Source organism: Malus sylvestris, chromosome 13 (genome assembly GCF_916048215.2).
Source record: "Malus sylvestris chromosome 13, drMalSylv7.2, whole genome shotgun sequence".
NCBI lineage: Eukaryota > Viridiplantae > Streptophyta > Magnoliopsida > Rosales > Rosaceae > Malus > Malus sylvestris.
Genome location: NC_062272.1, coordinates 9,252,820 through 9,279,610, shown reverse-complemented (window position 1 = coordinate 9,279,610; position 26,791 = coordinate 9,252,820). Strand labels below are relative to the sequence as shown.

General features: G+C 37.3%; 2 protein-coding genes across 4 annotated transcripts; one reads left to right on the top strand and one right to left on the bottom strand.

Moving 5' to 3' along the window:
- Positions 1–5,610: 5,610 nt before the first annotated feature.
- Positions 5,611–8,824, top strand: LOC126596359 (OVARIAN TUMOR DOMAIN-containing deubiquitinating enzyme 1-like). Its single transcript, XM_050262917.1, has 9 exons — positions 5,611–5,807; positions 6,160–6,330; positions 6,415–6,480; positions 6,573–6,656; positions 6,772–6,894; positions 7,663–7,715; positions 7,832–7,881; positions 7,960–8,060; positions 8,235–8,824. The coding sequence occupies exons 2-9, from the start codon at positions 6,163–6,165 to the stop codon at positions 8,496–8,498; spliced, it is 909 nt and encodes a 302-aa protein (XP_050118874.1). The 5' UTR covers positions 5,611–5,807; positions 6,160–6,162; the 3' UTR covers positions 8,499–8,824.
- A 252-nt stretch (positions 8,825–9,076) lies between these two features.
- Positions 9,077–16,271, bottom strand: LOC126596358 (protein MEI2-like 4). 3 transcript variants are annotated; one of them, XM_050262914.1, is made up of 15 exons: positions 15,693–16,271; positions 15,126–15,198; positions 14,930–14,975; positions 13,546–13,860; positions 12,797–13,224; positions 12,539–12,697; positions 12,259–12,375; positions 12,022–12,173; positions 11,799–11,896; positions 11,307–11,723; positions 10,539–11,211; positions 10,351–10,435; positions 10,180–10,248; positions 9,923–10,102; positions 9,077–9,797 (listed from the first exon to the last, which is right to left on the bottom strand). In XM_050262914.1, the coding sequence occupies exons 2-15, from the start codon at positions 15,183–15,185 to the stop codon at positions 9,633–9,635; spliced, it is 2,964 nt and encodes a 987-aa protein (XP_050118871.1). In that variant the 5' UTR covers positions 15,186–15,198; positions 15,693–16,271; the 3' UTR covers positions 9,077–9,632. The 3 variants fall into 3 exon arrangements, with proteins under 3 accessions (XP_050118871.1, XP_050118872.1, XP_050118873.1); XM_050262915.1 differs by having other exon boundaries at positions 11,307–11,711; XM_050262916.1 differs by having other exon boundaries at positions 11,307–11,690.
- Between the last annotated feature and the right edge of the window lie 10,520 nt (positions 16,272–26,791).

Genomic DNA, 26,791 nt, shown 5'->3' with positions numbered 1-26,791 from the left:
TGCTGCTCTCCTCGCATACACAAATTGGTGTGTTCTTTCCTTTTCTTTATGTGTCTTTATTTCATTTTGTATTTCTTTCCTTCCATTTTTATGTCTTATTGTTCAAAATTCCTTTCATTATCATTGGGGACAATGCTATAATTAAGTTTGGGGGTGGAAATATATTTCGTTAGTTTACTTCTTGTTTAAAAAAATAAAAAAAAATTAAAAAAAATTAAAAGTTTTTGCATTTTTGTTGTTGTTTGTAGCTACTTCTCAATTCAATGATGAGATTTGATCTTAATTTCCTTCTTACTTTCAAGAAGTCTAAGTTCTTTTCATTGTCTTTGTGTTAACTGTACTTTCTAGCAAGCATCCTTGAAAAATAAATATGCCTAGTCTTGTCAATGTGAAATTTGAGCATGATTTAACGTTTCATATGTGAATCATGTGAGATTTGTAAACCTTGTGAGCTTTTGAGCCTTTACATGATTGAACCATTATGCATCAATCTCATTCCTTCTTATGCGTATGATTTCATTGTACATGTATCTCTAGAACTTGCTTTATACTTCTCGATTCATTAATCAATTCATGTAATAACTTGGAAGTGATATAGGCCATCTTTGGATCGTTTGAGCCTTTCGTGCCTACCTTATATGCTATGTTTATCCGTAGTAGCCCGTTGAGCCTTTAACTAAGCTATTTCTTTGTTAGACACATCTCTTTACCTTGCTCCGATATTGGAGTTGAGCCTATACACAAAAAGCGATTCCTTATTGTTTTGAGAAAGTATTACATGGGTTGTGCTCTTGGAGGTTTCATTTATGTAGAAAGATGGATGGAGCAAGTGTTGTTAAATTAAACTAAAAAATTAAAATTAAAAAAATGAAATTTTTTTTTTTTGGAGAGTGTTGATTTGTTGAAAATGTGTCTGCAGAGTATAAATTTCCTTTTGAAGTTGAATTTGAGGAGTAACAGGTGCTCGAGGTTTTATTATTTTGCTTTCAATTTGAGGTGGTGTGATATTGAGGTGTTGGAAAACTACCAAAGTGTACTTTCTCAAAATTTTTGATTTCCATATCCTTTCTTTCATTATCCTATCACCTTTAGCCCCATTACAACCGTAATAAAGTCCTATTGATCTAAGGTATTACTTAAATATTGATAGCGAGTTAGGTGGATATGCAAGCATATGGCGGCATGTACAATGAGATACTTGAGTGAAACATATGAGTGAATGAGCTTATGTCTTGTGAGAAGCTTACATGTTTGCATATGATGATTTAAGGGAGCTTGGAATTGCATTGACTAGACTAGCTCACACATGACATTTCAAGTTTTGTTTGAAGGAAATCTAGTTAACTATTGGATGATGTATTGAGCACATGTTACTTACTTCTTGGTAGTGTATTGCATGGTTGGAACTTATATATGAAATCGAATTGAGAAGTTAGCTGCTAAGTTGTTGAGTCAAGTCTTAGTTGAGTAGTTTTGTTTTGTTTTGTGTTTTGTTTTGCTAGAAGACTAGCAAAAATGTAAGTTTGGAGGTATTTTGATGAACCAATATTTATACTATATATTTTCCCCTTTTTATATTTCTTTTCTTGTCTAGTTTAGTTGGAAGTTTTGAGTATTTATGAGTTTTTCCATTTTATGTTTCTAGGAGCAGCAAGATTGAGTTTGGTGGAAAAGTATGCAAACGTTGGATTTTTTAGTGATTCTAGTTGGAGCTGATTCACAATAGATCGAAGATGATCATATCAAATTTTCAGCTCAAAATTCCCAGCCAATTGTTCCCAGCTTAAGAATGAAGACAGGTCAGTGTGCTGACAAGGCAGTTTGGACCTCTGAAGGTTGCACAAGAGATAAGTACATAATTAAAGCCTAAATTGAGGAAACTTCCTTCTTAGCTTTTGAAGCTGACCTTTCAAGCTTTCTAAGGACATCTCATTCATTGAAATCTAAGGACTTTTGGTCTACTAAACGTTATGGCCAAATTTGCCCACTCCATTTGGCTAATAAAAATAAGAAAGTAAAGGCACTTGTTTTGTGCTTTACTTTGTCATCATCACTCGGCAGACAATGGGGTTTTCAATCCTACTCATTTGGCCTTTGTAGCATTATAAAAACAGAAGCTTTTGGAGGAGGAAAGTGGAACACACGGCTATTTATTCCTTTGTCTAATAAAATAAGGTAAAGAAGGGGGACAACAATGATGGCCTTCCATTTCTGGCCTTGGTGCTTCGAAAAATCATTGCCTTTTGTTTAAGGCAACACACGGCAGAGAGTAAAATGAGGGAGGGCAAAGAAGAAGAGGAGAACGGACAGAGTTGCATCGAGCAACATAGCAGAAAGCAGAAGGGATGCCGCAGCTCCAAGAGGATCGGAGAGCTCAAGAGATAACTTCCTTGTAAAAAAAAAGGTTGTCTCTTTCTTTGATTCTTCATGGATAATTTCTTATGTATTCAAATAATTATGTATAACTAATTTCCTTTTGCTAGAGTGAGGCCATGAGCCGCAACATGATTACGTAGATTTCTCTTTCAATTGCTTAAGTGTTGTTACATGCTTGCTTTGATATTTTCAATCTCTAAATTAAACTATCTATGTGTCTTGATGATTGATCACCATTAGGATGCTTAGAAAAGTCATTGGATGCAATTTTGAACGAATGTCACGTTAAAATTGGTTATGCTTTTTGTGATTGAGGATTGTAATTTCTCCTAAGGTAAATATCATACTCTTAGGGATTACCTGGTTTAACAAAAGGATTTTCATCAAAATTAATGAATCAATCATGTTTATATTTAATCCAAATGTCATGGATAAATTGCATGTAGTGGTATGCGTTTTAACTTGAATGTCACAAGTAAAACATACACAAGGAAAACCCAACCTTCGAAGCATATGTGTTTTCGATTACTTAAGCAATTGGAAGATCTTCGTAGGAGTGTTGTTGGTAAAGGTTGAACTCTAGCATATTGTCAATCTATTTTTCTTCAATCATTTATTTTATCTTGAATTTCCTCATGTACTTGTTTTGTTTAGTTAAATCATTATTTCTATAAGCCATTTCCCTTTTTAGATGTTTGTTTAAGTCACGTACAGTAGTATTTAGTTTCATTGAATTAGTGTAGTTCTTAGAGTTAACTAAGTTAAATACACAAAAGCTCATAAATTGTTTATACCGGTCCCTGAGGAGATTGACCTTGCTTGAGTCATTCTATACTACAACACTTGTTCTCTTGCAAGAATTTTCTATGGTTTAACCCTTTGTTTTACAAGTGGTAAAAATCACCATCATATATGCAGGTGCAGTGGAAGTGGTGATAGCAAGGAAGTTCACGCAGTTCAGTTCCATCTTCGTAGGCACAAAGGCAAATGCAACATTCCTAAGATTAACACAACTCACATAATAAGCACACTTAGTGATTTGGTGTAGGGTTAATTTGGCAATGAGAAACTGAAACCTCGGATCTGGTGCCCCGGATCTTCATACACATGACTTGAAAGGCTCAATTGCTGAACAAGTACATGTATGAATTCCAGTTGGTAATACAAAAACCTATTTCAGCATGCCATTAAAAACAATTAACTATTTTATGGAACTTTCTAGTAAAAAGATATCAAGAATGTATCATGGAACTTACAGCATCCTCTGGGGAGAGAACATGTTCGGTAGGTGTAGTAGTGTCGCATTCAGTCATTACTCCTCCAAAAGATTATTGGATCTCACCATTAACTTTGTCAAAATCAGGTATCTTGCGGAACTTGTACTTTGGCAAACGATCGATCTCTTCCTTTGTCATGTAATTCTACAGCTCTGGGGTCTGGAACCCTGACGGATGGTGTACTGTCACCACAGAGACTTCCAAGCTTCTATCTCCACAGAGACTTCCTCGGTACCTCCACTTGCATTGTCCTCGTGATGGCGTACTGTCACCACCCAATCATTCCTCTGAACTGCAAAAGGAAGCTCACAAACAAGAACAACGTCCTCGTCCTCAGGGTGGTTTCTTTCTTCGCCAAACTTCTAAAAATCAAATGGGTGTAAAAATAAATTCACATATTGAATTGGGTTTATAGGAGTATATTGGGTATTAAATTTGGGTTTAAAAAGATATTAATAGTTTAGTTAAAAATTAAATGTGTGCAAAGAGTAAGTTGGGTGTAAAAATAAGTTAGATGAATTTAAATAAAATTTCCCTTTTTTAATTTGTAGTTGGCATGCTCCTTAGCTTATATCATTTGGGCTTATTGATACAGATAATTGTTGAAATGAGGTGCAATGCTTCTTCCATGTGTATGCCCTGGGTTTTTATGTTTTATTGGTGTGCTCCTTCCTTTTATACTTGAGATTTTTTACATCTTTTGGTTTTGCTACTTGTATGTTCCCACTTAATCAGTTTTACTGTATATTTGTTCTTTGGTATCTGTCTTCCAACTCAATTTTAATAATTGAGCAAGGCTACTATCAAATGTTATATTGTCTTCATTTACGCTTAGTATTCGGAACCGTAAACCGGCAAGAATCGAACCGGAATCGGAGTAGACCGAACCATACAATTCTAGTAATAAATTTAAGCACAACCACACCAAACCGAACCAAACCGTTGATATTTTCCAGTTCTGGTTCCAGTTTAGGGATGGAACCGCATCGAACCGCACGGTGCCCACCCCTACTTGCACATTTGAGCAAAACTAGTACTAATAAAACCGGAGGCAGATTGTCTGCCCTCCCTTTCCTATGCCCTTTCCATCCCCTCCTATTTGTGCGATCACAGTTAAACCACGCTAACATTTTATATTAAATTTTTAATAGAGATAATAAAACAAAAAGTAATAGGAATATAAAATATTGACGTGGCTTAACCTTGACCGCACAAATAGAAGAGTATAGGAAGGGTATGGGAAAAGGATAGCAGACAATTTGCCTCCAATAAAACCATGCAAATAAATTTAACAATATTTAAACTACAGTACCTGAAGGTTGAAGTGACAATAACCGTATATCCTACCAATTGTGACCTTTTGGGCAAAGAAAATTTTTGGTACTTTAGTTAAAGGGTGTACGATTTTGTTGTAAATATGAATACTCTTGTGTCTTTTTATCTATTATTTGGTCTAAAAGAATGATCCGTATCTTTATAAAATTGTCAAATAAAATGGTTTGGTAAGTTTGTTAGGTTGAAATACATTTTGCCTATAAAACAACCATTCAAGCAAGAGAGGAGATATGCACGGCAAGAGAAGAGGAGAGAGAGACAGAAGGGAATTGAGAAGAAAAAAAATACAAGTTAGCTATACCAAGATTAGAGAGGATGAGAGAAAGTACTAAGAGTTATTTTATACTTGTATTATTTTAGATAATTAAAAAAATATTATTGCAGCCCTGAAGACGTTGACACAATTATCAAACTTTTGTAAATACTATCTCTTATTTACCTTATACCTAACTGCGAATGTCATCGATTTCACAACAAATTTTACTTTATAACGATATTTGTTTATTTCATGCGTGAATTGGATGAGTTGGAAATGAAATTGAAGCATGCAAATTTGATGTGGTGAAGTGAATGAGCGAAAAAAAAAGAGTAAAAAAAGGGAAAAACCGGTCGCAAGTACAAAAACTGACATCCAAACAGAAAGAAAACGTCAATCAACCGAACACGCTTGCTGGACTCCACCGCGAAGCGTTTTTCCAATTCCCTTTTGCTTCGTCAATCTTCAAGGTAAACCAGAGAAGAAGCAGACGGCTGCCACTCTACTCCCATTTTCCAATTCGATCGCACACCCAGGCTTCACGAAGCCGTTTCACCCCCTAGGTATGCCCCTACACTCTGACATGTCAGCTTCTTTGTATTCACCTCAATTTTACTTCTTTACCGCAAATTTCAATTGCTGTCCGCCAGTAGATTCTTGGGTTTTATTGGGTTGTAGCCACAAATCATGAGAACCCGGTTTCTTTCTTTAATTTTTGTTTTTGATCAATTGATTTGGACTAACAAATTTTCAGTATTCTGAAAAAAAATTGGAACTTTTGGTTGGTATTGGAATCTTGATAGTATTGGGTGTTCAATTATGTTGAATTTTGGATAAAGGAAGTGATGGAGGAATTAGGTTACGGATTTGTTTGAATGTGAGTGTTGTTTGTTGCTTGTTTTTGTGTGTGAATAGAGAATGCAGAATCATGATGGGGTCCAAGTGGATGGGGAAGTGGAGTCTGCAGCATCGGTTGCAACACCCGAGTTTGATGAGTGGGCAAATTTTGGGGACCAAGATATCATGCAGCAGCACTCGGCGATTCGAGCAGAGGAGGCTGAGAAAATTCCCTTTCTTGGGGACAAGGCAATACTCAAAAGTCTAGACTTTGTTAACATTCAATGTTATGCAACCGGGTTTTGAACCTTTTGTTGTGTGTTAAATGTGCAGGAACCACTCTCATCGCTGGCATCTGAATATCAATCAGGCAGCGCTATCTTGTTGGAGAAAATAAAGGTTTGCTAATTGTCGTCTGCTCTCTAGTTTGTCCTTCCATTCTTTATGATATTAGGTTCTTATGGAACAAATTGTAACTACCCTTTATGCAGGTTCTCGGTGAACAATATGCTGCTATTCGGCGAACAAGAGGAGATGGGAACTGCTTCTTCCGAAGCTTTATGTTTTCTTACCTTGTATGTCCCTTGGAACTGCATTCATTTTTTTATATGTAGGGTGTACCTGTAAGCGTGACGCAAGTATGTATTCTGGTCTCTTAGCTGTTAATAAATTTTTTAGCTGTCCAAATAGGAGCATATTTTGGAATCACAAGATCAAAGTGAAGTTGACCGTATCAAGGCCAATGTTGAACAGTGCAGAAAAACACTTCAAAGCTTGGGTTACACAGACTTTACTTTTGAGGATTTTTTTGCGGTAACTCCCTACTTTCACTTTTACACCGTATTGTTGGTTTATTCATTTCTCTTCTTCTATTCCAAATGCATATGTGATATTCAGTAAAGCCACTGGTTTTATGTGTAAGCCTTTTGGATTTGGACATGGCTTGACGCTTTGCAGATGAATAAGTTTTTTGTATGATCAACTATTGGAAGTCACATGATAGCTGATATATATGCACCATATATTTCATGCATTTAGAGAATATCAGCAGGGAATCACATATTTTACTACCCGATTTTCCAGAGCAGTTGTAGCCCAAATATAATAGAATTTTAAAGGCCTCGGCATTCACATAAATCTGATCACATAGAATCAAGTTGGACAACCATGCATAGCTAACTCATAGGCCCATGGTTCTATGGTTTGATGCTCAAAATATACGAAAGCTACCAAAGAATTTCATCCATTGAGGGGTGATAAAACCATCTAGAATCTGGTGTCGTCCTGTCATGTGTAAGTTGGTCAGGCAAGATTCAAGAATGATGATACATCTATGCTTTTAAAGAAAATGAGATATTCACTTTCTTACATATAGTTATTTGGTCGACGTGGGGGTCTTCATGTCAATTTCAGGAAATAAGGATTTGTTCCAGTTAGTATGTCAGTCACCATATTGTTCCAGTTAGTTTCCTTCCGATCTTTTTCCTGTCCATAAACTTGGCCTGAATTTATAATATCATGAATATCCACTTGTAAAAAAACAAAAAAAACTATGATCTCAAATTCCTGGAAACATTTCAGTTATTCCTTGAGCAGCTGGACAGTGTTCTTCAAGGAAATGAAGAATCCATAAGGTGTGGATAGTTCCTTTACGTGGCTTTTTGTTGACTATTAAATATTGAAAGTAGTTTGATGCTAGTTTTGAGTTGTGTGCCTAACTGTAATCAGCATGATTTGTTATTTCTTACAGTCATGATGAGCTCATACGTAGGAGCCGAGATCAGTCAGTATCTGACTATGGTGAGTGGCTATAAATGAAACAGTTCTTAGTGTGCTGTTTTATCCCGCTACAATTACCTGACACATTTGGTTGGTTAGTTGTGATGTTTTTCAGATTTGTTACCTCTGGCGAAATACGGAAACGCTCAGAGTTTTTTGAACCTTTTATATTCGGATTGACCAATGCAACTGTAGAGCAGGTTTGTTCAATGAAAACTTTTCAACCAATGATTTTATTTGTTCTTTAGTGGTTGACCAAATTATTCAATTCAAGGTACTGCGCAAAGTTTCTTGAGAAAGAATATGAAAATGATTAAATCATATATTATGTAAGATATAGTGATGTGTTTCTCATATGTGATTTTTCTTACTAGTTTTGCAAGTCATCCGTGGAGCCAATGGGTGAAGAAAGTGACCATGTGCACATCACTGCCCTGTCAGATGCACTTGGCGTGCCAATCCGTGTGGTGTACCTAGACCGTAGCTCATGTGATAATGGTGGTGTTAGCGTGAATCATCATGATTTCGTTCCTGCTGGAAGCGATGCTCCAAAAGCTAGTGAGGGCTCTGAGAAAGTGACTCCCTTTATTACCTTGCTATATCGCCCAGGCCACTACGATCTTCTCTACCCGAAGTGATGCTCTCACATGTTCCTGTAAGTACATCTTGCATATGTTCAAGGGCTCTCATTTAGTTGGAGAATGTAACTTTGCTCTGAACTGTTGAAAGTGAGTGAGACCAGGAACACAACATTGCCTGAAAAAAAAAAAAGGGAAATCGGTTTAGGACTGTGCCATCGATAAGAAATTGCAATTTAAAAAGTGGCTGTTGCTTCTGTAATGGATGTTTGCAATTTGTGCTTTGATTTCTGTAATGGTTGTTACTTCATTCATGCGCATGCTTAGGGTCATTAAGTCAACTTTATGTCCTATAAATTTAATTCAAGGTCTTAGTTTTTGGTCAAGTTTTACGGTATATGCTGTATCCAAGTCAATTTCTTGCGACGAAAATATTTTGAAAATAAATAAGTGAAAGTAGACGATTAAGTGTTCCGGAGAGATTTACAAGCCGAAGTACTCAATTCCACGCAATCTGAGTACTTCGGCTCGTTAATGTAGAAAGTTCATATCGAGCCACAACCCATTACCATAATGTACGAGCGGGTGGCTGTCGATGAGTGATTGGCGGTTTCCGATCAATTACATGAAGCTATGCATCCCATGGAATCCAGCCACACATTATTTGAGCACAGAATCTATACAACGAGTTTAATTATTCAAAAAAAAAAAAAATTAACGCTCTTATGATGTCTTAATAGTTACAAATGCGTTCCCCCAAAGAACTAAATAAAACATAAACCAGAAGAAAAAAAATTACAAAATGGAGCAGTTATTAACCTCATCGAACCGCAGTTTACAGTCTCTTCTTCCTGCTCAGAAACTCCTGTACATAAATTATATTTTTGTTTCTCTTTAAGTAATTACTCTTAAGATCATCCAAAATTTCGAAGCTCCAGCCGATGCTCCTTCTTTTCGTCTTTTGTGCTGACTGTTTCGGAATTCAAAGAAAAATGGTGAAAAAAACCTGGAAAATCGCTTAGCATTGGCTAAGCATTTGTCCTCTAAGGTTTAAACGGGCTTGTAAGAAACACCGCAAGATCTTTCCTTGGCCCTCTCTTTAGCCACCCTAAATATGCATCACCGAAGATTCGGGTGGAAGGAAATTAGAATCTTCTGTACTGTAAGGTTAGTGCCCGGGAAAATATGTGGCGCTTAGTCTGACTCCTTAGCAGAACGGGAACCTGCAGATGTCTCTCCATTGCAAGAATGCTCTTCGTCTCCAAAACTTGGTGGACTCCCTACATAGCTCTCCTCATGGGTGACTGCTCGAATTTTTCCCGGTCTTGTGCGAACATTAACCCCCATTGGGAAGGGCACCTGTTGGTCAGGAACTGTCAGCATGTAATCTCTCCATCTTGCGTTAATAACTGTTATCCGCTTGTTCTTATTTGGATATCTTTTAAAATTTTGCATTTCCATTTTGAATTTCACCATCCGCGTACCTGATCACCGGCATTTGGGCCATCAGTGTTGAAGAGAATGGGACGGCATCGCTTATCCTCATTCATCAAGCTTGAATTCTGGAAATGTGCAATCAGAGCAGCTTTTCCTTGAATTCGAGCATATGCGAGTGATGCCACCTTCTCACTGTTGAACTTCTCCCATTTCTTCCCGTTGAATGACTGCAACAATTGGACATTCTTTTTAGCTTCAATTTGCATATGCGTTTTATTATTTTAAAGCTTTACAGAAAACAAACCTGATAAAATGGAACGATCATTCGAGGATCAGTCATATTGATGAACGCATAGCCCACATTGCATTTGTTCTGCAACAGATATGAAGACCATGTTCATCATACAGCTACAAGTGTGAGATTATATATCTGCCACAATATCACAGGAAATAATCCACACAGAACGTCACTTGCCTTAAAATCAATTGGCAGATAAATGAAATCGTAAGTTCCTCGATGGCGTTCATCAATCGCAGCCAATAGCATCTTTGAAGTATACCTATCATCATTCAAACACATTGATCCGAGAATTATTTAAGAGCCAAGAAAGTAATAAAAGGAGCCATTAACAATGAACTTTCTTTCTATTCAGAATTACTTACTTGTTGGGAATGTTCTTTATCATAAGTGTTGTTCGGTTGTCTTCTCTTTGCATAATGCGGTCAACATCCAGTTCATACTGTTTCTTATTGTCTCCCTGATTAACCATGCCTTCATTTCTACGACTTCTTGTACGCTCAGCAGGCAGATCAAATGCACTCATGATGGGAATCATCTGGCCTCTTCCAGGAAACATCATGCACCTCTGATGATGGGCTTGCTGCAGTCCTGCATTTTTGTGAGCAATTGGCAGGTCCATGCTGTTTCCACCAACCTGAGGAAACATGTTATGAGAAACAAATTCCATTGAGTGTGGTGCGTTATTTGAGATTCTCATATTTCCAAGAGAGCCTGGATGAAACCCAGATGCCTCGGGGGATTCCCCTCCATATGATTGTCGTCTGTCCCACAGAGAAGGATTAACCACTGGTGCTGACCCCACATGATGGTTATGCATGGGCAAACCTGGGTTTAACATATGAGATGGTGCTCTAGGAAGTCCATGAACCCGCGTTGGGGGATGGACTGCAGAAAAGGGATGAGCTGAAGAAAGTCCATTGACAAATGATGGTGAGTTTGGCCATATCATTCCAGGAGGCTGAGGGTGATAGGAGTTGTTCCATGCGTAATGATGTCCAGGAATAGGGCAGTTAACATTGCCGGCAGAGCCAAAAACTGAGGAAGAGAGCAAAAACAGAGGATCAAGATAAGAAAAGATATCAAACTGGAGAAAATTAAAGAAGTGCGTAGTTTGTTAATCGTTCACTTACCACCTTCATTTAGTTCAAATGAGTGCCCATTGGAGCTTACTCTGGGGAAGTGCCTGTTATCAATTCTTTCTGTTGGTCTGGCATTGATAGATACATTGCCCGGTGAACTGCAGTTGACTGAGTTAGTTAAACCATCATGATACTCTGGAAGTGAATGAGGATGGGAAGCTGGCAAGCCATGGATGTCAAATTTCAGCGAGCCTGGTGAATGGACAGACTCAACAAAGCCAGACTGATTCCCAACAGATTCAGCTCTCAGAACAGAAGGTAAGCTGTTAGGAACACTAGAAGAGACCCCATAGTGGAATGCATTTTCAAGGGACGCAGCTTGTGCTGCAGCGTGTACAGCCATGATAGTTCCATTATCTGTGCAACTGGACGTAACTGATCCATGTGGAACTGGTCCTGTTAACGACTCTTTATGAGACCTAATAAAGAGAATCTGTGCTTCTAAACTAGATTCGACGAGGGTTTTTTAGACAAATACTTTACCAGAAAATCCAATGATAGAGTCAGAAGGGCTAGTCTGCTGCAGATATAGGCCACATTCATCTTGCTCTAAAAAATCTGAAGATAACTGTAGCTCCAAGCTGCAGTGAAAAATAATAATTACCAGATTATAAGAGATTAGTAATTTTCAAACACAGCTTGAGTAAAAAAAACGCAGAAAATAAATTCAAGCAATGAAGGCAAAGTAATTGTTCTGGGACAATACCTCCGTCTTGCACCTCCAGGACGGCTTGGCTCAAGCTTAATTTGCTTCCCGGCAATATCACTCTTGTTTAAGGCATTAAGAGCAGCGTCTGCAGCTCTAATGTCATAAAATTCAATAAATTTGTTATGACTTCTGTTTGGGGTTTCACGGATCTGCAATCCAGGTTCAAGAATGACAACGCATTAGAGCTTATGCTTTTGCCATGCACAACTACAAGAAACGGCATGAAATACTCACCTCTTTGATTTCTCCATAGACACCAAAAACCTGGCGTAATTCATCATTTGAAACAGAAGAATCCAGGTTGAATACAACAAGAGTTCCCTGATTAACATCTTTCTCAGAAGGGTTGTCCTGACAAGAGATAACCCAAATAAAGCGATGTATAGACTACCAATATAAATCCAACTGTATAACAATAATCACGAAAAATACTGACCCTCTCAAAGCAACCACATGCCCGGTAAAATAACAAAGTTATATCGATATCTAGAGGGATAACATCGTGGGTACTCACCTTTGGAATTGAGTAATGTATGTCAAGCTTGCGGCGCCTCAATGGTTTATTCTGCAGTGATTTCATCGCATTACGAGCTGCTCTAATGTCATAATAGGATATCATAACAAAACCGCGATGCTTGCAGGCTGTATAAAGAGTGCAAATATCTCCATATTGCTGCATATTCGAGTTATCAAAATTTCAGTACTCAATGGCCCAAAGAACATGTAATGCTGAAAATGAATACGAATCCCACAACTAAGACGTCTAGCATACCTCAAACAGGGTTCTCAACTCAGAATCTTCAATGTTACTGTTTATATTTCTCACAAACAAAGTCCGGGAAGGGTGTTCACCATAAGGGTGTTCTCCCACTACTGAACCATTGCACGACAGACCATTAGAAACTTCTACAGCATACTCAGAGTCCCTTAATCCAGTTGCCAAACCGTCATCTCCCAAATCCATCCCTCCAACACTGCTAAAAAGGTCCAACTCCTCCATATTATCCCTAGCACTCAGTTGGACCGAATAGTCAAGCCCATCGGTAACTCCAGAAAGCAACTCGTCATCATTTGGGAGAAGATTTCCGATGGTTTGGGCCTCAATTTCTTCAAGGGATTCAAAAGCTTCCTCTTCATCATAGTGGGGGGCAACAGTATCAACAGAATGGCCATGTAGTGTATTGTTCGACGATAATCTTACTGCATCAGAAGATTTTCATTTTCAACAAAAATCACATAGAAAATAAGCAACAAAACTGAATCAATCAAAGAAACTACAGCCTAGAACAGAGTGGATATCAGCGGAATGGCCATATTGTTTGACAATAATCTCACTGCATCTGAAATTCAACAAAAATCATGTAGCAAATGTGCAATGAAACTGAAGCTACCAAAACAACTACAGCATAGAACACATTAGTCACTAAGAAATTTGAATAAGACTTCATTTAAGGTTCAAGCACATTAGCTGGCATTGGAAACAGAACTGCACGCAAGGAATACTGAAGTCAGAGGACTTACACTTCCTACTAAATAGCTCCGACAATGAACTTGAAAAAAGGCTACTCTCATACTGAGCTCCCATCATATTGACTTTACCACCTTCTCCAAAATAAGATGCTGTCTCAACATTTACATTAGATCTTGCTCCTGAATCATGGTTCATGGTTCTCGACAAATTCAAGGAATGACTTAAGGCTCTCTCTGCTCCCACTGCCTGTTTATTGAAGCCGGGATGCACTTTCTGGTCTTGCATTATGAAAAATTTGGGATGGTCCAGAGAATTCACTGTCTGACACGTCTCCAGAGATGATGAAGCAAGTGACTTCTTGCTGGCTGTTCACAAGATTAGAAGCAAAACTCAATTGTCAGAATGAAAGGGCATAACAAATACACTTCTTTTTTCCAGGTACAAAAGGGGGCTGACAGCTCTAATTCATACATTTGTTATTAATTCACGAATTACTATATAATTACTCATGAATTATCCCAATAGAACTTGAGTTATTAGTTGTGACCGAACTTAGCATTGAGGGCGCACTATGTGACACCCTATTTAATTATAGGCTATTAGGCATGAACATGAAAAATTTTAAATGCGTTAGCAAGAGTGAAAACATGGACTCTTCTAATCCATAATATTAGATTCATGGGAGAAAGATGTTTCCGAAGAGGCAAAAGGTTATGAAATTAATATTATCCACACCCAGAATCTCAGATGGAATTCAATCAACATTGTAGATCTTCAACTAACTAGCTCAATAGCAAATTGTTACTGCAATCATCCTCTCATTTATTCCTCCACTCCTTATATATATCACTGCAATCATACATTTCATCATGTGGATCGACACCATCAGGTCGTGCTCCTCCTATCGCCTACTCGAAATTCGGAACTATTTCACTTAACAATAAAACATACCCTCACATTAAAATCCCTCTCAACACCACATATCCATATCCTCCATCTCTTTTCAGGGAAGGTAAGAATAACTTCTGAAAAACTCAAGGTAGATCCAGTTACTGGATAGGTACCTAAGATGATTACTAGAGCTGATGGCACAAAATTACTTTCAGTATGAACACAAGTGGAAAATTCTGTACTGAAATGGTAATATAAAGCAGTAATGGAAACTTCTTGACAGGTTATAACTGTCAGGTAATTTGTCGCAGCTGTGGATTAATTGCGATGACATCTTAGACTCTTAGTTCAACAATATATGGTAGTTAGTGGTCACCAAAAACAAAATATTTCTCACAATTAATCATTAACAGCCTCTAACCGAAGGGTTTCTAGTGAATGGTTTAGCAACAAGTTTGATAAGAATTAAAGGGCAAGACTGCAAAAGTATGCAAGTTGTGGGCCAAAATGGTAAGGCAGCAGTTATAGATTGATGGTACTGACCATGATTATCAGGCAAGTGATCTGACTTCCAAAACCCACCCTGCCTCTGCCAAAGTTTTCAATACATAGAATAAATAAGACTAGAACTAAACAGTAAAAACGAATTAATAAAACCTCGTTAATATGATAAAACTGCGAATTCACTCAATTTTACTGCAGATAGGAACAGAAGGATGCACAATTGTTGATTCCTTACTTCATCGGAGAAGAACGACGAGGAGGACAAACCCTTGAGGTCCATTATCTCAGATGGCATGACGAAAATTATACTGCACAAACCAAAAATATTTCAAAAAAATAAAAATAAAAATAAAACGAAGCTGCATCTCCAGCAGCCACGTCTAGATACCTATTCAGAATTCTCCTTCCAGCATTTAAAAAAAATTATGGCACGCCAAAAATCACAACACACTTTGACAATTTCGATTACGCTTCTCCGAAGTACGAGTTTGGGTGAATTTATGAGCTGGAATTCAAGGGGAAAACAGTCTACAAGTGGAATGAGCTCAAGATCTCGAACAAATGCAGCTCAATTATGACGAATTCAGAGAAATTCAAACCGCATTTAATAAAAAGAAAGATAGAAATGCAATTCTATCGTAAATACCGAATCCAAAACAATCACACAATTCATTTAGTACCAAATCCGCAAGCAATTCACACGAAGATCAGCGAGATCACGAACAACAATAATTAAACAACAACAACAAAAAAAGGAAATTTAAATCACTCAGGCGAAAATTGAAGGAGGAATTCAGCTCACCTGTGAAGTTGCAGATTGCAAAATCGAAGTCCGAGCTGCTCAGCTGCCGACAACGCCAATCAAACGACGAACAGCCAAACTCGGACGTTGAAATCGCAATTGGAGTCCGGACCAGACAGAGGAACAAAGAGAGAGAAAGCCAGAGATGGAAGGAGGAGAGAACGAGAGGGGAATTTAAAACGAAGATGCAGAGGAGGTGGAGGGAGAGACGAGGAGGATATAAAAAAAGGAATAAATTACGGCATAAGGCAAGGGGATTGGAGAAGGGATCATCTAGGCATCTGTGCCGTGTAAGATCCTCTTAAGCTTCTTTGATGCTCTTTTTCCCTGCATTGCACGTTAACCTTTTTTTTTTCTCTTCTTGTCTTTATGCCTTGTTCATTCTCTTTGCTGCACGTTTTCTCCTCCCTCTCCTGCTCTTTCAGCTCCGCCGGTCATCGGAATCTATGGAATTCTCCGGCGAGATGCGGAGCCCTCTCGCCAGAGAGAAAGCGAAAGAGAAGGATTTTGGGGTTTTTTTTTTTTTTTTTTTTTTTTTTTTTGGGTTTAGTGGATTCTTCTGTTTTCTTCAGGGCGAACGGAAGAGAAATAGAAAACCGGACGGACTTGGACCAGGCTCCTAAAAACACGAGAGAGAAACGAGGGGGACGTGGCCGTTAAAACTGTTTAACGGCGTTATACCCCAATCCGTTGTGTGGTATCAGTAAAGGAGGGCCTTGCTGGTTTGCAACTCTCTCTCTGTCGATGCCACGCTGGCAAAGTGGGGAGAGAGATTGATGCCTTTGAGCATATGTGGAGCCGGTATTTTGTGTGAACATCTACAAAAGAGATGTCAAAACTGTTGTATAGATATATAACAATAAAAAATGACAGTAAAGGTTTTTGTAACCAAGTGTAGAGCTGAATCAATTGAAGGTAAAGCCCTTTGGCGTCATTTTTTACACTACTGTCAAAATGATATAATGATTTTTTTAATAGGTTCGATGCAATTCATAATAAACGTTATTGTGTGTATGAAGTATTTGATTAATTGTTTTAATAATTAGACCTCACGAAGAGATGAAAAAAATTACAAAATGACATTCTTATTTAGCATATTTGGTGGGAGCAACAAATTGTACACACTGTCAAATTGCCATATAAATTATTAAATATCATTTTGATGTTTTATATTTGATATCTCCTTTAGAGATGTCTAAAATGATGAAATGCTAATCTGTTTTGAGATTGATTTTGTTGAAACGGCTATTACTTTTCAGGTAATTTGTTGAGAGGGACAAACTGGCTAAGGGATTTTGTCTCTAAGTTCTGCAAGGACACGTGATCCGGCCAGACTCCAGACTTTTTATTCGGGGTGAGCAATTTAGAAGGGGAATTAATTATGACATTGATTATGTGTCATAGCATTGTATTATTAGTTAAAAACGCTACAATGATAATATAAATGTTACATGCCAATCTTTTTCTAAACCATGACACATCGAAATACTATGACACATCAAAAATTAATGAATATAACATTTGGTGTATACTAAATAAACTCCATTGAGAACCTTTCGTTGAGCATCTGGTGGGCACATGCCAATAGATGTCGACTATTATTGTGACTTTTAGAGGCTTATTGAGGATAACGGCAGGAAAATGTCAAGTATGATTGAACACTAGCAAAGCTTTCAGCAAAGGCATCTCATCAAGCTCTTGGTTGCACAATAAAGTCACACACAAAAGAGAAAGCGAAGACAAATGAATGATATAAGAAAATAGATGAGTAAGGAGGAGGAAGACGTTCTAATTCAGTTTATTTTTACCCTATTAAGTTTTCCCTAATTGTTTATAAGGATAAACACAAATACACAAACAAATATACATACGGTTGTGAAGTTCACGTTATGGCCCTGCTACTATTATAACATGTTTAATACTTTTCAACTAATTGAGTGGTAATGGAGAGTAAGGCGATGGGTTCAGACTAGGATGGTTAAGGTTTGAATCTCCCAATAAATAGTACGAGTTATCCTTTTTTGTGTTAGTGATGTGAGTAAATTTCAGAATTAGTTCATTAAATTTGATTTGGTCAATGGACTCAGGATTCGTAACTTGATTACATGAAATAACATGACTTCTAACAAAATTCACAATTACTAAGGGGGTGTATTCAATTGAGAATTTGAGATACTTTAATGGATTTTTATGAAGTTTAATTAATTTGTAGAAATTCCATATAAAATTTTGATTCAATTCCCTCGAAATCTAATTGGAATATATGATATTTATGGATGCTTAAAATACATTACAAAAAGGTGAGATTTATGGATGCTTAAAATACACTATGAAATATCTCTAATTCCCTCTAATTCCTCAACTTTATCAAATTCTTTAAAATCAATTTCTTATTGAATACACTTGAAATGTTATAAACTTCTTTTACAATCATAAGTGAATACTATCTTAAAATTCTAATTAAATACACTTTGAATTTTAGAAAATCACTTAAAATCCTGATTCAATACCCCTAGATTCATTAAAATAATTAAAATCCCTCAAAATTGAAATTGAATACACCCTTCTAAATTTTGCTTTGGCAATTGAACAGATATTTAAAACTGGATATGAAAAACTCACATGTGATATATAATATATCATACTAACATATTCTCTGTCAAAAGTTAACGTTAACCTAAAACAATAATGCCCGTTATGTAAGTTTAAAGAACCATTCAAAATTTATCTCTATTAATTTTATATTATCATATGTATTGATCAACTCATAATCGAAAGAAAACCGTCACAAATATAAATAGGTGTATCCAATGTGGTCCATTGCATCCACTTCTGGTTGCGTTTGGTAGCAAACGGAAACGGGAAACGCTCCTTCCCTCGCCTGGAGATGCGTGCGCGGTTTAAACCGTGACCGTCATGGGGAAAAACTAATCTCCTACAACATGAAACACGCTGTTATTTCGGGTTTTGTGGACGAGAAAGGTACTTTACGATTTAACAGACACGCGTCCAGCTACTACTGGCTGCATATTTTTCAGTATATCAATATTTTTACACTAAGAGGACGATGAGGAGTTCAACTAATTCATGAGCAGCTTGAATCGGTATCGAATTCGCTATTCACGAGATTCAAACTTAATATCTCTCACTTTCAAATGAAAAAAAATATTATCAGATTATGTTACTGTATTTGTTTTCTTTTCGCAAAATGCAATCAGGATTCGCTTTACCTGATAAAATGGCGGCAGGCATAATGGCATTGGCAGTTAAGTGGCCATTATAGTACAAACAGAAAACGTCACCCCTCTGCTCTGATGGACGCGTGTCCATATATGCGTTTGCCTATCATTTCGTTGATGGGAAATTACTAAAGAGCTCCTGAAGAAAGTATGATTAGCATGCGATGTAGTTATCGTGACGTCTTCAATGTAGGATCGGAAGGACTTTTACCGTGGGATTAGCATTCCAGAGAGAGAAAATCTTCAGTTGCAGTGGCACTCTCATGATCAAGCAGGGCCTTCTATGTGGGATTAGCTGTAAAACTAGGAGACACAGGTAGTTTCACTTCAATTGCATACCCATTCAATCGTGGGGTGCATACATTTACAATCTCTTTCAGATTACAAACAGGGTTTGAAAACCCTACTTAAAAGGAAGTTTACAATTCAAAAAATACAAAACTGAAATCTACAGAGATTACACGCAGCTTTAGTTACAATAATAATTCAAAATGAAATCCTACAAACAAGGAGATAAGACTTCTAAGCACAGCACAACTCCTCAAGAAACGTTGGTGGTATCCAACTGTTGACTTCATCTAACATTAGCATGCCATGTAGTTATCGTGACTTCTTCAATTAGTGATATATTAATGGGTACTTTGATTGAATTAGTGATATATAAATTCATACTAATATATATACAGTACTGATATATACAGCACTTACAACATAGATTAGTTTAACACAGTTAAACTTGTGATGGAGGTTGAAGAAAAAAATTAAAATACGAATTAGGAGCAGTTAAAAGAATGAACAATATCTAACTCTAAAATTGGTACCAAAATATATTTTCTTTAATTATTAGTTAATTCCAAAGTAAAGTGGAATGTCCCGTTTAACAAAAGGCATCAAATTATAAACTATATTTAAAAATCATAATCAAAAACCAAGAACCTTTCATGCTCGTCGGAAAAGCGCAAGAATTTTTTTTTTTAGATGAATACATATTTGTGAGTTGGTAAATTCTTTTGATTGTATAAAGTACATAGAGAGTCGGTTGTTCTAAGTTGGGTCAGTGGACCAAAGAAGTATAGTTTCCTCTTTACGTTGTAATTCCCATTTAAATTCTCATTTTTGTAAATTACGATAGTATCTCAAATCGTAATTTTTGTAAATTCCGATAGTGATGTTGTCTTGTAAATGGATATGTACAGTTGTAGGTACATTGACGACCACAACTTTGCTACACGAGATCAGCATGAGTACTTCCTCATTTGTATGTATGTGGTCCTCTTGACCCGGTCATAGACTTGATCAGCCGTTACAGCTCACTACTCAGATGCATGTGTCAATGGAGGAACAGGAAATAATATTAGGGGGATCAATAAGAATAGTGTGCGTATCGTGCAATTTTTTTTAACAGAAATAGCATGCATATCGTTATTTCATAGAGTCTTGGTGGGTCTGAAATCATTCGGAAAGACATACTGCACACCTATTAACACCTCACTTGCGTGGGTAACTAACATGTTCCAAGGCTGCTCCCATATGAATTCTTAACAAAAAAAACACACTTATCTTGAACACTCTAACTTTGTTATTCTCTAAGATCACCATTTCATTTACTTTGCATTTTTGGATAATTTTTTACTTGGTTCTTTTTTTCTACCTACAATTGTAATCACAATTAACAAACAAGCCAGAGGTAAATAATATTAGAACTATACTGTAAAGGGGGCAACACCTCTCTAATGAATTTTATCAAACAATTGAAGGGCAACTCCAACCTTTAAAGGGGCAGCACCCAAGTCATTTATGGACATTCACCAAAGTTCGGAAGATCAACACTCAAGTTATCCCTGAACAGTCACTGAGTTCGGGGGTCAGCTCACCACGGTTCTGGTTTTTTTATGGTTTGCAATTGCATGGTGCAAGGTGGTGCACCTATATATACTTGTTGCTCCCCGTAGTTGTGAGCACAAATGATGAAATTCCACTTGTTTATATATATATATATATATATATATCTGTCACACTCTGATTCTGAAATACATCAAAGAGCAACAACAAGTGACAGAAAAGTGTAGCGGTATACATTGAGTCAAATGGAACTCACTACACACATTTAACTCTAATTTACAGGCGAACTAGGCTTCAAACCCTACTCTCTGAGCACATGCCGCTACACAACTTGAAATTCATCGCCTCTAACTGCTATATAATGTAACTATCCAAAAGCAACCCTACACCATGAAATGGTGTACCAGCTTAGGGTCTCTTTCTCCATAGTAAATTAAAAGGTACCAAGTCAGTACCTGATAAACACGACAGCAGTTCTCAGATGAGCTAGGTCGTGGTATATAAGTTTCGTGATCTTAATTTGCTGTCCATTACACATATATAATATATTGACAGCTTAACTGCAATATATTCAAGCATGTAAGTTGTAACTCGATCTTTCCTTTTCTTGGTTTTTTGGGGTAGCAGGTGGCTGCTGGCGGGTTAACGTGCGTACGCATGAAGCTGCACACAAGTCATGACTTTCAAGCAGGAAAGGGCAAGGGCAACCACGTTTGATGAAGGACACTGCATTGATCAACAGTTCCGGTCACTCCTTGGCTTTCCATGTGCATAAAATTGTCATCGTCCTTATAATTAGCCAAAAGCACTCACGTACTAGTGCTACAAGCGAATTAGGCATAAAATTAAACTAAAACAATCTGAAGGGTACAAACCCTAATCTCTGAGCACACTGCACCCAATACCGCTACACAACTAATTCATCGCCTCTAACTGCTATATGTAACTAGCAAAAGCAACCCTAAACCATGAAATGGTGTATCGGCTTCGGGTCTCTCTCTCTCCAAAGTAAAAAAAGGTACCAAGTCAGTACCAAATAAACACGACAGCAGCTCCTTTCTTGCTGGTGCAGTGGCCAGCATCTACAAAGCTAGCTATCTCAGATGAGCTTAGTTTGCTGTCCCGCTACACATATATAATTTATTGACAGCTTAATTGCAATATATTCATGCATGTGAGTTTGTTGTAACTCGATCTTTCTTTCTTGATTTCTTGGGTAGCAGGTGGCTGCTGGGGGGGGGTTAACATACGTACGCGTGCAGCTGCACACAATTCATGACTTTTAATTAAGCAGGAAAGGATAAGGACACTTCTCAACAGTTCCGGTCACTCCTTGGCTTTCCATGTGAATAAAATTGTCATCATCCTTATAATTACCCAAATGCACTCACGTACTAGTGCTACACAAAGGCTGCATTCAAATATGTTGTTTTTTCATTCCGCTCTTAAGAGTACTATGAAGCAAAACCTAGTTAGGTTTTAGAGGATATATCGAACGTACTATTTTTGGGATATATGTGTCATTTGTCATCTTAATTGGATGTTAGAGTAGAATTAATTAAATCGGAATTCTCTCATATTTATAGAATGTACTATTCTATTTGTATTTAATTTAGAATTCCTTCCACATATTGATTTTGTCAAAGCCTATATATATTATAGCCAGTGTACATTATTAATTTAATGAGTCATATTTCTACATTAGATTATTGTGATGACAATTTCAAACACTTTACAAAAACTTAGATATGGATAGTTAACTATGTCATTCATAAAACATTTCTCACGAAAGTATGAGAATTCTTATAATTTTGTCCACCCGAACTCTATACTAGTCCCACATGATATGATAGTTGTTATGATATGACAGCCTTATTGAAGTTTTTTAAAAACTCATGAGTTACATTTTTCGGTGTCATGAGAAGGGTAGGTTGACTGTACAAAAGTAGTCTTCTACTTCCCGTACCTCTCAATGAACTCTACTATCGAAATAGGCTTGTAGTTTTCGTGAGTTTCAATTGTTATGGAAGCAGGGACTGTTTCTTGGTAATATAGCTAGGGTTTCAACCAATTCCTCCCTATTATCGGAAAGGATATCAACCCAAATCAGATCTAATCAATTAGAGTCCCATCATGACTCTTATTCCTTGTATTTACTTAATAAAGGTCCATAATTGATCGCATGTAATTAAGACTCCAATATGTTTATTTCCTTAAGGTACCGAGAGTCTTAGAGATTTCATTAACTTGATTGCCAAGTCAATATTCCCTCAATTATTCTCGGCATAATTTATCGTCATTCACAAAATGGTTTTACATCATATTGTTACGTTCGGTGTTTATACAATCTTAGTCTAAGACGGTGGATGAAGAGCATGGTTGAAACTTAAAAGCAATATGGATGAAGAATTCATTATATATATGCAAATTCTGTTGTTAAATTCTTAAGCAGTAGTCTTGATTTCCTTTGTACGAATGCCCAAATGTTGAATAAGTTTCATATCAGATCATACATTCTGCAGCAAAGAAAGCGCCTACGTAGAGATATCGTATGATGTTTCATAAAATGGGTTGGAGATGGAGATTTGAATTTTGTATTTTTATTTTTTTTTATTTTTTTATTTTTGTGTGTAGTGACCAATACATATTTTGAATGTCATTGGATTGTTTTTTTGCTTTTCACATATAAATTCGTGGACAGTAACCCTTTTCACATAAATATGTGGATTACTTTCCTTTCTTTCATCATTACTTTTCCTTTTTACATAAATTCGTAGATTTCTTTCATTTTCAACATAAATCCGTAAATTACTTTCACATTCTTTCTTTATTACTTTCTTTTTCTACATAAATTCATAGATTACATTCTTTTTCTTTCTTTCTTTATTTTGTTAATATTACGAAGGCAAGTGTTATTAACTTTCCATATAATCAAAAGTGTATATCACATCGTCACTTAGTATTAGGCCTATTAGTATTCTTCTTCACTTGTAAAAAGATCTTAGGTTCGATTCTCATTAAAGAGATCTTATGGCGCAAACGTATGGTTTGCAGTTTTTTTATAAGGGCTACCACCGCCTATAGGGCCGACCAAGCGGTTTATTAACAACAAATGTATCAAACTTATACAAATAAACTAGTTTATAATAAAATATACCAAGCTTCAAATTAAACTAGGAGTAGCTTTCTACCACCCGTATACCCAAACAAACTAAAAGGAAAAACGCTTGTAAATTTCTTCCTCATCCTTATCTCTCCATTTTTGGTTGGTGAAATAAAGATTCGGAACGTGGCATTTCCATATGAGCTTAAACCATCTATGGAGTACCAAATGAAAAGGTGGGGAAAATTCAAAGAATTTAAAAAAATCATACCAAATACTTTCCATATCAAAGCCATGTCATTGGGTATAAAAGCCCACTCTCGCTCTATCACATTCCTCACACCAGTCAAAACTCAAAAGCTATCACCGTCAGAGAAATATGAGGGCGATATATGCCTCTCGCTTTTGCAGCATTTCTCCCTAGTCAAAATAGTCTCCAGTCCTTCTCTTGCACCTCAAATGGCAGACGTCGTGCATGCTCCCTTGCGGCGGCGAAGGTTTTTGCGTTGTCGATTTTTAGTATGTAACTTGATAAATTATCGGTTCGATGTTTGAGAATTGCACATCATGCAATGAAATCTAGAACCATTTTTTTGCTTCATCTTGCCTTTCTAAGCCCTCTAAATGTAGCATTTTTTCTCGTTGAAAACTAAAACCGACGGAAAGGCATATCAAAATCTAATTTATTTGTAATTGTCTATAAATACTCATATTATTAGGATCTTTTAATGCATGAAGTGAAAGTCTTTAAAACGTTATTTTTTAAAATAAACGGTGGACCAAAACCGTCATTCTAGAACCATCCACTTCATATAGTTCCTTGATAAATAATGCTTGTTTTAGGGGTCTTTGAAGGACAAGATGGTTTTAGGGGTCTTTGAAGGACAATATGATGCGAAAAATAGTTCTTGCTTTTCATTGTTTGGCTTGTAATTTTCAAACACCGAATAGATGATTTACCAAGTTACATATCAAATAACGACAAGGATATTGTCGCTCTTTTATGTTATTTTTTTTATCTTAAGTATTAATGTTTTAATCATGTGCAATGTAATGCTTAGTATTTTATTTCTTATAACTGTTTTCAACAAATATTTTTGTACAGCACGTGTTTACATTATGGCTCTGTAGACATCGAAATTTCGGTAAATAAATGTTAACCGATAAATCAAAGTTTCAACGCTCATGTATTACATAAATTTTACACGTAGCGTGTGTCTAAACAAAAAATCGAAATAAGTTGGAAAAGTCATCAAACAGGACACGTGTCAACACCTGGCAGAAACGACTTATTTTATCTGGAATATTATATTCAAAATTAGGCCTTGGAAATTTCTATAAATAGAAGGCTAATTCATTCATTTGGGGGGAACCAAAATCATTAGGCAAAATTCTTGAAGCTCTGAAGCTCTGAAACTCCGAAGCTCTCAAGCATCCAGGTTCCCGAAGAATCAAGAAAGCTCTCTTCGTTATTCGTTCTTCGTTCATCGTTCATCCTAAGATCAAGTCCAAACGGCCCTTTGGATCAACAATCATCCACCAATTCAAGATCAAGCCCCGACGGCCCTTGAAGAAAGTGTTCTTCGTTCTTCGTTTATCATTCTTCCAAGATCAAGCCCCGACGGCCCTTGGATCAACAATCCACCAATTCAAGATCAAGCCCCAAAGGCTCTTGAAGAACTTCCACCAATTCAAGATCAAGCCCCGACGGCCCTTGAAGAAAGCACCATCGTTCATCATCCGTTCATCCTAAGATCAAGCCCCAACGACCCTTTGGATCAACAAACGTCGACAAATCCATACATCCAACCGTTCTTCAGGATCAAGCCTAAAAGCCCTTGAAGATCCGTTCATCACTGTTCTTCAAGATCAAGCCTCAACGGCCCTTGAAGAAACACTCATCCTCAAGATCAAGCCCCAATGGCTCATTGAAGAAACTTCCAACAGTTCATCCAAAATCAAGCATCGACGGTCCTTGGATCAACGAAACATCCACAAATCAACACCTTACGGAGATCGAATCAGAGGATCAAAATAGAGAGAGATTGTAACCCAAAATCATCAAATACAAATATTTGTTTGTGCACGTTGTTCTTGTCTCTTTCGTTTCAGGAATTTTCCGTGTTCACAAATTGGCACACCCAGTGGGACAATCTCTACCTTTCATCTCTTTCTCCGTTCAAGAAATTCGAGCACACTTCCAAAATTAATGGCATCAAGGAAGGCTCAAACTGTTCCCGCAACTGGCGCAAAGAACAAGAGCGTCCTCGTCGCAAGTGGTGTCACTTTAGGCATCACGACTCGAAGCAAGGCAAGAGCTAATTCTGCCGCCTCTTTCACCTCTACATCAACTCTGCCAAGGGAACAAGAGCACCCAAGGCACGAGCCTTTGATCACCTTAACCTCACCAAGGGCACCAAGGGGCGAAAGTCCAAGGAAATACTCCGAATCTATGCTCTCCGATACCGATTCGAGCGGCAGTTCAGCCATGCAAGTCATGACCATTGGAGCAACTTCAATCGATGAGCAGCTGGCTCAAATGAATGAAGCAATCGCAAGGTTAACCCAAACTGTGGAAGAAAAAGACTTGCAAATCGCTGCACTTGTCAGCCGACTGGAGCCATAGGACGGCGAGAACCCTAACCCAGAAGATAAGCTTACGGTGGAAAGAATCGATGCGAAGCCGGAGCTAGACCAAGCAGCGGCATTCATGGGATCTCTTTCTATCCAGCAGCTGCAAGAGATGATCACCAACACCATCAAGGCACAGTACGAAGGGAGCTCAAATACCTCCGGGTTGTACTCGAAGCCGTATTCAAAGAAGATCGACGCCTTAAAGATGCCGAGAGGTTATCAACCGCCAAAGTTCATTTAATTTGATAGAAAGGGAAACCCGAAACAACACGTTGCCCACT

Excerpts from the sequence above, each read along its gene's own strand:
- LOC126596358 (XM_050262914.1), bottom strand. The coding sequence starts at position 15,185 with ATGCCATCTGAGATAATGGACCTCAAGGGTTTGTCCTCCTCGTCGTTC. Across the intron at positions 12,698-12,796 it reads AGTTGAGAACCCTGTTTGAG|CAATATGGAGATATTTGCAC; the intron begins GTATGCTAGACG and ends TCGAATATGCAG. Across the intron at positions 9,798-9,922 it reads GCCCAAATGCCGGTGATCAG|GTGCCCTTCCCAATGGGGGT; the intron begins GTACGCGGATGG and ends CCTGACCAACAG.
- LOC126596359 (XM_050262917.1), top strand. The coding sequence starts at position 6,163 with ATGCAGAATCATGATGGGGTCCAAGTGGATGGGGAAGTGGAGTCTGCA. Across the intron at positions 6,481-6,572 it reads TCTTGTTGGAGAAAATAAAG|GTTCTCGGTGAACAATATGC; the intron begins GTTTGCTAATTG and ends CCCTTTATGCAG. Across the intron at positions 6,895-7,662 it reads CTTTTGAGGATTTTTTTGCG|TTATTCCTTGAGCAGCTGGA; the intron begins GTAACTCCCTAC and ends GAAACATTTCAG.